Source organism: Chrysemys picta, chromosome 7 (genome assembly GCF_011386835.1).
Source record: "Chrysemys picta bellii isolate R12L10 chromosome 7, ASM1138683v2, whole genome shotgun sequence".
NCBI lineage: Eukaryota > Metazoa > Chordata > Testudines > Emydidae > Chrysemys > Chrysemys picta.
The window spans coordinates 37,520,978-37,536,286 of NC_088797.1; the positions used below are offsets into that span (position 1 = coordinate 37,520,978).

The 15,309-nt window shown below is 43.0% G+C and overlaps 1 protein-coding gene across 4 annotated transcripts in view; it reads right to left on the bottom strand.

Moving 5' to 3' along the window:
* Positions 1 to 12,355, bottom strand: part of CFAP92 (cilia and flagella associated protein 92 (putative)) — a 92,704-nt gene extending 80,349 nt beyond the window's left edge. For 2 of the 4 annotated variants that reach the window (XM_042857426.2, XM_005309781.5), the window contains exons 1-4: positions 12,218 to 12,355; positions 10,787 to 11,125; positions 7,291 to 7,490; positions 4,135 to 4,200 (exon numbers count right to left, since the gene is read on the bottom strand). In XM_042857426.2, coding sequence (XP_042713360.2) covers positions 4,135 to 4,200; positions 7,291 to 7,490; positions 10,787 to 11,090 — 570 coding nt within the window. In that variant the 5' untranslated portion in view covers positions 11,091 to 11,125; positions 12,218 to 12,355. Of the gene's footprint in view, positions 1 to 4,134; positions 4,201 to 7,290; positions 7,491 to 8,275; positions 8,307 to 8,519; positions 8,636 to 10,786; positions 11,126 to 12,217 lie in introns of those variants that run through there. The other 2 variants (XM_042857427.2, XM_024111168.3) reach the window with 2 other exon arrangements.
* Between the last annotated feature and the right edge of the window lie 2,954 nt (positions 12,356 to 15,309).

Sequence of the window (15,309 nt, forward strand, 5' to 3'; positions counted from 1 at the left end):
AGATTAAATAAAATGGGTCCCAAAACCGAACCTTGGGGAACTCCACTGGTAACCTCCCTCCAACCTGACAGTTCACCCTTCAATACGACCCGCTGCATTCTCCCCATTAACCAATTCCTTATCCATCTCTGGATTTTCAAATCGATCCCCATGTTTTTCAGTTTAATCAATAATTCCTCATGGGGTACAGTATCAAACGCTTTACTGAAATCCAGGTATATTAGGTCCACCGCATTTCCCTTATCTAATAAATCCGTTACTTTCTCAAAGAAGGAGATCAGATTCGTTTGGCACGATCTGCCCTTCGTAAAACCATGTTGTAAATTATCGCAATTGCCACTACCCTCCAGGTCCTCAACTAATTTCTCCTTCAAAATTTTCTCTAACACCTTGCACACTACAGATGTTAAACTAACAGGCCTGTAGTTACCCGGATCACTTTTTTTCCCTTTTTTGAAAATAGGAACCACATTAGCTATTCTCCAGTCTAACGGGACCACCCCCGAGTTTACAGATTCATTAAATATTATCGCTAACGGGCCTGCTATTTCCCGCGCCAATTCCTTCAATATTCTCGGATGAAGATCGTCCGGTCCTCCCGACTTAGCCCCATTAAGGCGTTCAAGTTTTGTTTCTACCTCGGATACGGTAATCCCCCATCCCGAACGCCCCTCTGTAATGGTGCTAGTATCCCTAATCCCTTCATTGGCCTCATTAAACACTGACGCAAAATATTCATTGAGATATTGCGCCATGCCTAGATTGTCTTTAATCTCCTCTCCGGCAATAGTCTTCAGCGGTCCCACTTCTTCTTTCTTTGCTTTCTTCCTGTTTATGTGGCTGTAAAACCTCTTACTATTGCTTTTAATTCCCCTCGCTAGGTCCAATTCTACACGGCCTTTGGCCTTTCTCACTCTATCTCTACATTCTCTGACTTCACTTTGGTATATTTCCTTACTGATCCCTCCCCTCTTCCACTCTTTGTACGCTTTCTGTTTTTTCCTAATCGCCCCTTTGAGTCGGTCGCTCATCCAGCTCGGTCTAAATCTCTTGCTTGGTAATCTTTTTCCCTTTTGGGAATACAGGCCTCCGACAGCTCATGCATCTTTAACTTAAAGTAATCCCAGGCTTCTTCTGCCTTTAAATCCATTAATACGTTTGCCCAATCCACTTCCCTTACCAGTCCTCTTAATTTGTTAAAATTGGCCTTTTTAAAATTATAAACCCTAGTCTTTGACTTAATTCTGTTACTCCTTCCCTGTATTTTAAACCGAATTAGCTCATGATCACTGGAGCCCAAATTGTCCCCTACTACCACCTCCTCAACGAGGTCCTCACTACTTACCAGAATCAAATCTAAAATGGCCTCCCCCCTCGTCGGTTCAGCTACCACTTGATGGAGGAATTGATCATCAAGCACATCTAGGAACATCTGAGCCCTATTATTGCTACTAGCGTTTGTTCCCCAATCTATTTCCGGGAAGTTAAAGTCCCCCATAATTACACAGTTTCTATTAGTAATTACTTCTCTAAGCACATTAAATAGTTCCTTATCCATATCCTGGGTCGATCCCGGCGGTCTATAGCACACTCCAAGCACTATCCCCGGAGAGGCTCTAGAAGTCCTATTACCCATTGTGAGTATTGCCCAGACGGACTCTGAGTTGTCTAATCCATCCACTATTATTTCTTTACAGTTTATTTCACTATTGACATACAATGCCACCCCCCCACCTTTACCTCTGTTCCGGTCTTTCCTAAACAGCGCATACCCCTCCATACCTGTGTTCCAGTCGTGACTGTCATTCCACCACGTTTCCGTTATTCCTACGATATCTGGTTTCAGCTCTTGGACCAGGAGCTCCAATTCCTCCATTTTATTACCTAGGCTTCTGGCATTGGTGTATAGACACCCTAATGTATGTCGTTTAGCCCGTCTCCCATTAGTAGCACTATATGTTGCGGGCCTCCTAGTGTCTGTCCCTCCTGTCCTTCCTATGTCCAATCTCATGTCCACAGCTATCTCTCCTCTCATTTTACTCACCTTCTCCATACTGGAATCTGGCGTGGAGATTAACTGTGCATCTCCCAACCGTCTCCCCAAACTTGCTAGTTTAAAGCTCTTTTGATAAGATGAGCCAGCCTCCCTCCCAGAAGTCTATTTCCTTCCCTACTCAGGTGAAGCCCATCCCGCGAGAACAGGTGTCTGTCCCCGAAAGCCTCCCAGTGGCCATACATCCCAAAGCCCTCCTTATAGCACCACTCCCTTAGCCAACTATTTATTCTCACAATCCTATCAGCCCTTTGCTGCCCTTCCCTCGGAACGGGCAGAATCCCACTAAAGATAATCTGAGCCTCTATCTCCTTGAGCGTCTTCCCCAGCCTGGCATAATCACCCTTGATCCTCTCTAACGAGAACCTAGCCGTATCATTCGTTCCCACATGAAGGATTATCAGGGGGTTCTTACCTGCTCCTTGTAGGATCCTTTTCAATCGCAGGTCCACATCGCGTATCCTTGCGCCCGGTAGACAGCACACCCTTCTGTTCTCCGGGTCCGCCCTGGTCACAGGCCTATCCAATCTCCTCAGTAAAGAGTCTCCAATTACATACACCTGCCGTCGCCTGGCAACAGTGCGATCTAGTAATCTAGTCTCCGATCCCTCTAGTCCTGACCTGTGCCTATTCCTATCTTCCCTTATGCCTTCCTGAATCCTCACGGGGCCCAGAATTGGTGCTGTCTCCATCAACTCCTCCCCCCTCTCTCTTGGACTAGCAGCTCTTCTCTTCTTCCTCACCCTTCCACCTTCAGTCGCCACCTGCTGCCCCTCCACCTCGCTATCCAAACACTCGAACCTATTCCTGAGTTCTATTCCCCCCTCACTGGCCCTTCTTTTCCTTGGTCTGCTTCTCACAGTCACATGCTTCCACCTCCCATGTTCTCTCCCTTCCATTCCCCTCTCACCGTCCTCTACCTCTGCCTCTACCTCCACCATAGGGCATTCTCCTTCAGTCCCCCCTTGCCTGTCCTCCATCAGCTGCTCAAACCCCCGCCTAAACTCCACCAGGGTATCTACCTGCATCTCCAGCCCCTTAATCTTTTCCTCCAGTAACACTATCAGGCGACACTTCATACACACATACCTGTGTTCCGGCTCCCCTGCTAGGACCATATACATACCACAGCTTCCACATGCGGCCATCTGCATTCTGTCTGCTGCTGCTGCTTGGCTCATGGCTGCTGCAATCTCTGCCCACCGCACCTGTGTACTCAGAGCACACACCGCGCCCTCCTGCCTCCCCCTTACCTCCCCCTGCAAACTCCCCTGTTAGCCGCCCTGTTTGCTGCCTCCGGTGCCGCTGCTCGCAGCTGTGCAGCTGTGCCGCTGCCTGGCTGGGAGGCCGCTTTTATGGGTCCCCTAATCAGCCAAGCCCCGCCCCCTACTCAGGGCTCGGCGTCCTTCCCAGCCCCCAGCCCCTGCAGGCCCCTACAAACACACAGGAACACACACGAACAACAAGGACAGACGCAAATACAGGTACCTTCTCCTCCAATGAGAACTCCCTCTCAAACTCCCCTGTTAGCCGCCCTGTTTGCTGCCTCCGGTGCCGCTGCTCGCTTATATCCTGGAACCAACATGGATACAACACTCATGGTATGTTTGCAGTGTTGCTGTAGCCATGTTGGTCCTAGGATACAAGAGACAAGGCAAGTGAGGTAACATCTTTTATTGGACCAACTTCTGTTGGTGAAAGAGAGAAGATTTTGAGCTTCACAAAGCTCTTCCTCGGGTCCTAACATCACTTGTTTCAGGTCCTGAGGAAGGGCTCTGTAAAGCTGGAAAGCGTATCCCTTCCACTAACAGAGGTTGGTCCAACAAAAGGTATTACCGCACCTCCTTTCTCTCTCTCTTAATCTGAGATTATGTCAGACCCACTATTTCAATCAGTGGGTAGGCTGAATGGTGAGGGAGGCTGAGATTATGAACACTCCTGCCTCGTTTAGTGCACGGTTTATATGGAATGCAATGAGTGAGCATCAGGTCACACATTAATCAAATAATACATTTAAAAAGGCATCCAGGGTCTACAATTCTCCATCTCTAAAACTCTCCTACAGTTTTATATCCACTCACTGAGGAAATTATTGTTGTCGGCCGTTTCTGCCTGTAGCGCTCTGCTTGAACCTGTGCAGTCGATGGCTGACAGAAAAAGAAAAAGGGAAAGGATGGCAAAAACAGGAAGGAAAAGAAATGGAAAAGTGAAATGACAAAATGAAAGTATCTTAACTGCACTCTCTCAAGCTAATATACCTTTCTATTATTCATATATATATATATAGAGAGAGAGAGAGAGCACATTTTAACTGCATATGTAATTTATCTATTTTTATTATATATTGCCAGACATACCATCAACAATGATTTAGAAAAAATCAGCAACCACAAATTCACTCAGTTGCACTCTTTAAGGAATGCAGAAGTTTATATACACCTCTACCCCGATATAACGCGACCCGTTATAACACGAATTCGGATATAACGTGGTAAAGCTGCGCTCCGGGGGGGGCGGGGCTGTGCACTCTGGCGGATCAAAGCAAGTTCGGTATAATGCGGTTTCACCTATAACGCGGTAAGATTTTTTGGCTCCCGAGGACAGCGTTGTATCGGGGTAGAGGCGTACCACCATTTTGACAGTACACACTTGAGAATCCATGCAATGTATGGACAGACTGCTCCAGTTGGGTCTGTGGGTACCAAAGGCAGTATGAAAAGACCATCTTATCAAAAGGATTAGGAGAACATCAACATTAATACCCTAAAGTTTCAGGCCCTGTTCAGTGTTGATCACTGATAGGTGGGCAGGGCAGGATTCATTGTCAAATTAAAGGGCAGTGGTTTCTGGGCAGCAAACAGACTTTCATCCACATTATTCAACTATGCCCTTCACCTGGAAGCAATTTTAATTTAATTTTCCAAGATGGCCCTTATTAAGTTGTGCTCCTGAAGCAAAAGGAAGCTCAGTGAACTGTGCCAAAGACTGAAGTTGCTCAGTGTTCTTGCCCCATTTCTTTCTGCACTTCCTGAAGCATAGCTGTAATTTTCACTACAGAATTACTGGAGTAATACAGCAACAGCTGTGTACTAGTGAGTTAGCTAACACTGGACTGTCAATACTCAAAAAGTATCACTCCAGTAGCAAGTGTTCTGAAGGAGTTGGTGAAAATGTCACAACTAGAAACAGTGCACATTGGTATTAGGGGATAATTTGAAAAGTACCTTTTTGGGTAGGATAAGTATAGCAGTCCCTCAATGGACAGTGATCCTAGTGAACATTGGCTGTCTAAGAAAGACTTAGATCAGAAAGATTTGACCTCCGCTCACTATAGTCAGTGGCATATGAGGAGTTGGATAAGTCCTTTACTAATGATGTGGTCTCTCTCATATCCTTCAGGCCAAAACTACACTTAGGTTTTAAAACTGTTCCTGGGATTGATTTATTTTTAAATAACTCGATGTTCAGTCCCTTTAAACCAAGATAAAGGTATTAAAGAATACCCATCTAACTCTGCTTAATAGTAGTCTGTCACTATTAATTTATAAACGTCATCTAGAGAGATGTTCTATTTTCATTATTAATCTTGGGTAAAATTTTCAAAAGCACCCAAGTGATTTACAGCCCAGATCCTTAAAGGTAGTTAGGCCCTAAATACCTTTGAGGACTAGGGCCACTGGAGCCTAAGTAATTTAAGCACTTTTGAAAGTTTTGCCCCTTGACAAAAAGAGAGGGACTAAATTCACTCTTCCGACTTACGGCACCACTTCTGTGCTATAGCTTTATGAGAATTCTAAGTATGGAATATACAAATTACAGTACTACGTTTTTTGGCCTTTTGAAAAAAAAAACCAATAATAATGACAGGGCAAAAGCAAGTTTAAGCCCTAGAGGAAACAACAAAAACATTTCAGCAGATAACAACAAAAAACCCCAAAAGGTATCTGTCTTTAACTGAAAATATAAAAGCACATGCAGAAAAAAATAGGACCAAGTTCTTTCTCTCTCTCTCTTTTTTTTAATTTAGATAACAACCCACTTTACAAATAAGGGGGAAGATAAATGGGGGGCGGAGGTCCCCCTTTATGCTACAATACATGTCCTATTCATATTATCATAACAAGCATGTTTTCCCCTCAATTCAATTATTTAAAAAATGAACCTTTTTGAACACAAAACTCTGAAGTTAAGATTTTCAGCCAACTATGGCTACATTCCCTATTTTACTTCAAAAAAAAAATCTGCAAATTAAACCATTCATGTTGAGAGATTAGAAGGAAAAATAAATGATTAATTACACTTTCAAAGGTTATATTCAAAATATTTTATTTATTTCTCTCATTTATGTGTCAACTCTCACAGAAGTTATTGGGAGTTGAGGATGCTCAACAACCTGCATAACTGAACCAATAGTTTGTGAAATGCTTTATGATGCTTTGGATCAAAAACGTGTTACAAATGCATCCTCATTAAAATATGTACCAAATTAATTCCATGTGTACTTAAGTTGTGCATCTCTCTATACTCATTTTGGAGCTTTGATTCAAACAATTCTTCAATAGAAAGTGTTTCTACATTAGTATAGACTGAACCTATAAAAACATGCGATATTATTAGGAAATTTCTTAGGAAGCTACTAGGAATATAATTTAGCTTTTCCAAAACTGAATCTACTATTTTGTAAGAAAAATCACTTAAAACACATATGCAGTCTTCTTATAAAGGTATAAACTTTCAAAATGTTGTAAAGAATATAAAGCACAAATCTCAAACCTTGTCTACACACAAATTTTGTAGTGGCATAACTACTTCAGTTACAGGGGTGATCTCTTTACCGAAATAGTTATTCCAGTACAACCCCAATGCAGAAGCATTTATACCGTTATAAAGATGCCTTAAATCAGTATAGCTTATTCACCTGTCTTGTATGGGAATCAGCTATACTGATATAAGCACCTTTATTTCGATACAATTAAGTCCATAGTGGTCGAGTTAAATAACTTGTGCGTGTAGACAAGGCCCAAGTAGTGCTAATAAAAGTATGAGCATGACTCACCTACATCACATTTGGAAGCATTCTCCATTGCTCCACTACATGAAGTACAGGACTGTTCAGTTTTAAACTGGTACGACAGCCACTCTTGCATAAATATTTCAGAAATATCTCTTATGCCAAATAGAGGTCATAGTAAATAAAAACTAGTTATTCCCAAAATTATAAACATCATACTATTTACCTTGGATTCACATTCCACAAACAGCTTGGCCACCACACCAAATAACGCCAAATCAAGTTTCCTAGGCTCAACATCGTCTGGTAGAAGGAAGTACTCAATGTGGTAGTAACGCCGCATTTTTGGAATAGCTGCTGCATCTTTCCCAACATTAGACTTTTTTCTCTGCCTGTCAGTTAAATTGGATGGCCTATGCTTTGGACCTAGGAAAAATATTTATATGGATTTAGAAAGTTTCAGATGTTGTCAAGCTCAGCACAGCAACAGATCCTACAGCCCTGCAACTCCCCACCACCTATGACCCTATGCTACGCAGACAGCTTGCATGGAAGAATCAGGACTCTTTACTACACAACTCCTAAGTACACTCCTGCCACATCCAGATACCCCTATTTAACATCAGAACCACACCAGTTCTGTTGCAAAGTTGCCCATGGGCCCAGGGGCTAGATTTGCCTCTAATAACACTATTCCTAGATTAGTAATTGATTATATTTTTGATAATATAGCTCATAAATAATAAAGGAAACAAAAAACCTATCAGTTAAAACTTCAGGTCTTTTTAAATAAAGAAAAGAAACCAGATAAAAAGATGTGCTTGTCAAATAGATAGTTACTGGTGAAAGAGCTTTACTAGATTTAAGCCTAGTCCTGCTCAATCCACAGGACAAACATCCCAAATTTCCAATGAACACAATATCACAAATAATAGTAAAACCAAAGACACAATGAACAAATGTTTGCTAGTAGCCTTCCACAGGACATTGCTGAGCTATGGCTTCCAATTAATCGTTGTTAACTCAAGTGATATATTCAAAACAAATTAATTTAGTTAAAAAGATTAATCACGATTAATCACAGTTTTAATCACACTGTTCAACAATAACAGAATACCAATTGAAATTAGAAATATTTTTGGATGTTTTTCTACATTTTCAAATATATTGATTTCAATTACAACACAGAATACAAAATGTACAGTACTCACTTTATGTTATTTTTTATTACAAATGTTTGCACTGTAAAAAAACAAAAGAAATAGTATTTTTTAGTTCACCTCATACAAGTTAACTGTAGTGCAATCTCTTTATAGAGAAAGTGCAACTTACAAAAGGGTTTTTTTGTTACATAACTGCACTCAAAACCAAAACAATGTAAAACTTTAGAGCCTACAAGTCCACTCAGTCCTACTTCTTGTTCAACCAATCATTAAAACAAACAAGTTTGCTTACATTTACGAGAGATAATGCTGAGCGCTTCTTATTCACAATGTCACCTGAAAGTGAGAACAGGCATTCGAATGGCACTTTTGTAGACAGCATTGCAAGGTATTTATGTGCCAGAAATGCTAAACATTCATATGCCCCTTCATCCTTTGGCCACCATTCCAGAAAACATGCTTCCATGCGGATGATGGGTTCTGCTCAAAAACAATTCAAAACAGTGCAGAATGTAGAAAACATCCAAAATATTTAAATAAATGATATTATATTATTGTTTAACAGTGCGATTAATCTCTTATTTTTTTAATAATTTGATAGCCCTAGTTCTGCTGTCTCCTTATTTTATGTTCTTTTCAATATTCCTTAAACATGATGTTGTTTCTGATCCTTTGAACTTTTTCTACAGATCTGCCCTCACAGTTTAAAATACAGGTTTTTCTCTCTCCTCCCATCCCAAATATTGTTTTAAGATTACTGGATCAGGTCTTCAGATGGTGTAAAACAACATAGCTCCACTGACCTCAACAAAGCTGCACTGATTCACATCAGCTGAGGAATATATGGTTCATAGAATCATATCATATCAACCAATATTAGCTGGCCAGATTCACTTTAGCATTTCTATTCAGCCATCTGGAGTTTCTCTACAATAGAAAAATGTATAACGCAGATCCAGCCCTTTAGTCCTTGGTTTATAACTAACGGACGTTTGAGAGGGAAAATGCTTTCCCCCGCCCCCAATCTGGGCTAATCCTGCAGCCTCTCTCTGTACAGAATTGCCCAATGCTGTCAAGAAGAGTTCCACATGTGGCTTCAGAATCAGGCCCATAATGTAGTCTTCATCTCCACTAAGTTGCACATAACATCAAATTTATCACTTGAGTTTTTTGCTTAGTTTCAGTTTTCATTACAAACTACAAACTCAGTCCAGGTTTGCCAACAGGTTCAATGACGTTCAGAACCTCTTGAGTAAAGCCCAGCACCAATTCTTAGTTCTACTTTAAAATCGTACAAAATTAATGGCTACACATGTTCTTGACCTGTAACTAGATGAAGTTACGACAGAATCTCCCTTACAGATACTGGTTTTGTCCCACATATATTCATACTATAATCCAAATGATTGCTTGCATAAACCTCTAGCCTTCACAGTGAAAGATGCATACAGGAAACTGTTAAAAGTCCACTGGAAATATATTTTCCTGGTTTTTAGTGCTGATGCACGTATTAGTTGTAAACGCGGAACTGTCTGGCATCTAACAATCCTGTCGAATCATTTTAATGAATAATAAATTAATCTGATTACACATGATGCATGAAAAAAGAAACAGTATCAGTATTAAACAAAAAGTAATCCGTATCCTAACTAAATATTGTCATTCCCACAGTTGTATAAGAATCGGTAATGCTGGAGAATAGGTAAGAAAAGATCCTGAAAGTAATAATGTTCATTATATACACTTGAGGGGAGACAAAGATCTGTCAAATAAACAAAGGACAAAAAATGAGAATTTTCCAGACAATAGAGAATTTTAAATCTATAGTAAAAACATATTGATTGGGAACATCCGCACATAGATACTATGGTAGCAGGTGCATTAAATATTTATACCTAAGTTAGATATAGTACCTAACCCACCTTTCCCTTAAATTACAATGGAATTCAATGGGACAGCTCACAATGAATAAAGATTAGCACTTGCAGGACTGGGAATGCCTGAAAAGGTGCTTCACTGGAAAATAAACACATAGACAGACAAAGTACAGCACAGCAGCAGCTGCCCCAGCTACCCTATACTGACACATCACATGAGCCTTAGTCCTGATCTAAGGAGACCACGTTTAGAGCTAAAGGAAAGGAATTTAACCTCCATAGCCAGTCACCTCTTGGCCACGCTAGGCAGATTATAAACACAGGAATCAATTACAATGATTGTTTTTGCAAAGACTGACTAAGACCATCAACTTGAATAACACTGGCTACTGAAGAGCTATCAAATGGTATAGGTTTTCAGTCACTATGACCTAAGCCTGAAACTGAATCTAATGGTACATAACCATTCCTTTGAGCATCTTCTATATAATACTATAAAATTAGCAAAGTCAACAGGACCCCATGATAGTATTACAAGGGCGAGGAGACCCACCCATAACTACAGCTAGAAGGGATATAAATGAGCCAACATCCTTTCTGCAGTTTGCTTCCCAATCCCATTTGGGTCTGGAGATGAGCCACAAGGGTTAAAGGAACAGGAGGGGTCATGTCTGGTACCTACCTGCAGCCATTGGCACAGCTAGTGAAATTGAGAATGTACACATTACTGTGTGTGAGGTGTCAAGTTGCTCCAGGTTCTTCTCAAAGAACAAGGGCCTGCTGTCTTCGTCCTCAGGGGTGGGGTGGCCACCGTCCCCAAGTACATCCGGGGTTTCAGTTTCAAAGCTGCTTTCAGAGCCAAGGGCCTCCAACTCCACTTCCACCACTGCTTCTTCCTCTTCCTCCACCATCTTTGTCTTTGAATCCTGGGCAAAAGGTTCTGTCAGCTCTCCAGAGACATCCTCCTTTTGCTTTTGCAATGCCATCCTACAGCCCAGTCACCAGCACCTTGATTCTCTGGCTGCAGAGTAGAAAAGGACAAGTCCTTATTCCATTGCCGCTGTATACCAGGAGTGAGCAGTCACCTCTGCCAGTGCCCATGCAGTGGTGGGGAAGAGGAGTTTAGGGGCGGCAGAAAAACCTGTTACTTCTCTCTCAGGAATGCTTTTAAACCCACACATATAATATCCAGGGATTAATTCCTGGAGGCAGGGAGAAGCCACACAAAGGTCTCCAAGCAGCAGACCAAGGCAAACAGCAAGTCAACATACTTGGCAAATAATAAAGCGAAGCACAGAAGAAACACAAAGGGAAAATGTGTTCAGCTGGTAGCTAGTAAGCTACCGAATTTTTAAAGGGAAGAGAGATTTTTTTCATGGGAGAGGATGAATAGAGGCAGGGGAAGAGAGATTAAAATAACTTCCCCACTTCCCCAACCCACATATAAATCAGACGGCCCTGATCCTGCAATCACGTAGGCACATGCTTGGAGCCTAGCACAGTAACCCCTGGTATTGCCATGGCGGTAACAGAGGGAAAGCCACCACCCTCCCACGGTACCAGCGAGAATGTGCCTTTTTTAAACAGGGAGTCCATTAGGAAGCAGCTGCAATTCTTGCCCCCAGGCAGCTGCTTGTGTTCCTGGGGTAAGTAGCTGCGGAGGGCTTGCGGTGCTCTCCGGGAGACCGGCAGGCAGCAGCAGAGAGCACACCGGGGTTATCAGGAGAACCCGGGTCTCAGTGGACCCGGGACTGCACATACATGGATACCCCCCCCCAAACACAGCCTCTCTCTTCTAACCTGCCTCTTTAAACTTTGCATCCAGACCGATTTTATAGGGACAGTCCCGATTTGGGGGTCTTTTTCTTATATAGGCTCCTATTACCCCCCCCATCCCGATTTTTCACACTTGCTGTCTGGTCACCCTAAGACTGGTAATTGCAAGCACATATTATTCATATATCCGCATGTCAGAGCTGCCCCCTGCCCGCGCAGCACCCAGACGAGGAGGGAGCGCTCCGGTTCCCCGGGCTCCTTCCCTGCAAACGGCCAGGGGGCTCCGCACTCCTAGCTGCGCCCGAGCCAGCGCTGCGCTGCGCCGCGGGGAACGCACCTTTCCCTGCCCCGGGAACCGGAGCGGCGGGCGCGGCCACCCCTGCCCCGGCTCCCCGCAGCCTGCCGCTGGCAACAGAGGGTTCCACGCTCTGGAACCCGGGGCTCGCGTGTCCCGTCTCCCTCCGCCTCGCCAAAGAGTCCCCGTTCCGCTCGGCGCCCGAGCCAAGCCGTGCCCAGCCCAGAGCGCACGGATCCGCGGCGAGGCGAGGTGGCCGCAGAAGTTGCTAGCGGAGAGCGAGAGCCTGGCTGGGAGCTCGGGGCAGAGGCGGGCTGACCGGCTCACCCGGGGAACCGCAGGGCGTCCCTGCGGCGTGGGGAGATGGCACCGGGGATGCGAAGCGGGGAACCCCACGGGCCTGGGGAGGTGGCATGGGGGATGCGAGGCGCGGAACGACACAGGCATCATTGGGGCATGGGGTACACTGCAGGTATCACTAGGATGCAGCACGAGGAATGCCTGGGTAGTGCCAGGAACGCCATGGCCATCACCCACCGCAGCAGAGGGCAGGACGAGGCCTCAGCAGGGCACAGCCTCGTGCACTTCAAAGGAGGGACCATGCCTAGTGCCTTCTTTTGTGCCTGTGCAGGGCTTAGCACACTGTGGGCGGAAATGGAAACAAGAAACGAATAATAGTAATAACACCAGGGCATACCAGGGGGGCCTTGTGCAACACAGTATATTACAGGGACAGACTGTCACTAGATGTGACCAGCACCAGGTCTCTTTAATGCCTTTCAATATGCCCTGCTGCCTGCGGCAGTGACAAGGCACAAAACACAGCCCGTTATTTGCCTAAATAGTACCTGTAGAAATAGTACGTGTGTATGAATTACTGTTCGGTCTAGCAGGGACTTTATGTCCTCATGCTCCCCTTTCCAACGGCCAGTTGAGTCCTGGCTGGAGCACTGCTTCAATACTGATTGAGAAGAAGGATTAGTTACTAAATCAACATCCAACTCCTACAGTCCCATTGGTCTACTCCAGAGTCTCCTGTCCACCTACAGAATTAGCTGAACCCTGCTTAGTTTATGAGGCATGACAAAAATTACAGCTGGTGGGAGTAAGGCTGCTAGATTGGATTGATTGTGAGCTAGCTGATGAGAAATAGATGTACTTCAGTAATGGTCAGCAGAGCCTGAAAGAAAAACAACGAACACTACTTAAATAAGTCACTGCTCAGAATAGGGAATGAGATGCTGATTCAGGCAAAGGCACTGGAAGTTTCGATGTCTAGTTAATATTCTGTAGAGCAGGGATTCTCAAACTTTTGTACTGGTGACCCCTTTCACATAGCAGGTCTGTGAGTGCGACCTCCCCCTTTTAAATTAAAAACACTTTTAAATATATTTAACGTCATTATAGATGCTGGAGGCAAAGCGGGATTGGGGTAAAAGCTGAGACTTCACGACCCCCCGAGGGGTCCTGACCCCCAGTTTGAGAACCCCTGTGTAGAGAGAGGAGGTGAGTGAGGTAATATCTTTAATTGGACCAATTGCTGTTGATGAAAGAGACAAGCTTTTGAGCTACACAGACCTCTTCTTCAGGTCTAGCATTCTGTAGACTAATTATTTTTTAAATGGGTATTCATGTACACCTCTACCTCGATATAACGCTGTCCTCGGGGGCCAAAAAATCTTACTGCATTATAGGTGAAACCGTGTTGTATCGAACTTGCTTTGATCCACCGGAGTGCGCAGCCCCGCCCCCCGGGAGCACTGCTTTACCGCGTTATATCCAAATTAGTGTTATATCGGGTTGCATTATATCGGGGTAGAGGTGTATTTAAAATTTAACTACAACTTGTCTTAAGGTCCTGAATAAATATATTAGGGTATTTTTAACACCTTAGGGGGACAACATGTGGAGCATTTTATGGTGGTTTTTATTTTGCTTGAGATTTAATTTGTGATTATATTAAATAGTCCTGTTTGAAGATTGCTATTGAATTCTTATGTTAGAATCTGTGTTCTGATTGATGAGTAGGGTTAGCCACCCATTTAAAATAAGTGACTGCTGTTACAATGTGGCAATTTGTATTTCTGTGGTGACTCTTCATCTGGATATTTCAAAGAATTTCACTAAAATTAATCAATTAAGCTTTGTGGCATAGGCAAGTACAACTCTACATATTTTACAGAATGATAAAGTGAGACCAGGGATGCTGTGGCCAGTTTGACAGGTGATGCTGTGGTCTGAACTCTGATTGTGCCCCTTGTCTGGCTAGCCATGCCTGCAAAACCTAAGGATTCCCAACAGTGCGGTGTTCACATAGGTTTTGCAGGGAAAGAGAGAATGGTTTTGCATAGGTACAACACCCTTTTTTCTGACAGATTTGGGGCCTTTTTAGTGGCGGTATTGCTATTTTCATCTGTTCCATAGCAAAATTCAGAACAGTTTTCCCTTTAAGTAGTACCCTTGTAGATGGACTACAGTCAGGTCTGCCCTGTGAGCCAACATACAAGCCCTCTGGCAGAATAAGTCAGAGTTCCCTGCAGATCTTAATATTTTACATTTTGAGATTGATGCAACAAGTTACTTTTTAGTAGGGCTGTCGATTAATCGCAGTTAACTCACACGATTAACTCAAAAAAAGTAATTGCGATGTAAAAAATTAATCTCAATTTTAATCACACTGTTAAACATCAGAATACCAATTGAAATGTATTAAATATTTCGGATGTTTTTCTACATTTTCATAAATATTGTATTCTGTGTTATAATTGAAATCAAAGTGTATATTATTTTTTATTATAAATATTTGCACTGTAAAAATGATAAACAAAAAAAATAGTATTTTTCAATTCAGCTCATACAAGTACTGTAGTGCAATCTCTTTGTCATGAAAATGAAACTTACAAATGTAGATTTTTTTTTTGTTACATAACTGCACTCAAAAACAAAATACTGTAAAACTTCAGCACCTACAAGTCCACTCAGTCCTACTTCTTGTTCAACCAATAGCTAAGAGACACAAGTTTGTTTACATTTACAGAAGATAATGCTGCCCTCTCCTTATTTACAATGTCACCAGAAAGTGAGAATAGGCATGGCACTTTTGTAGCCAGCATTGCAAGGTATTTACATGTCAG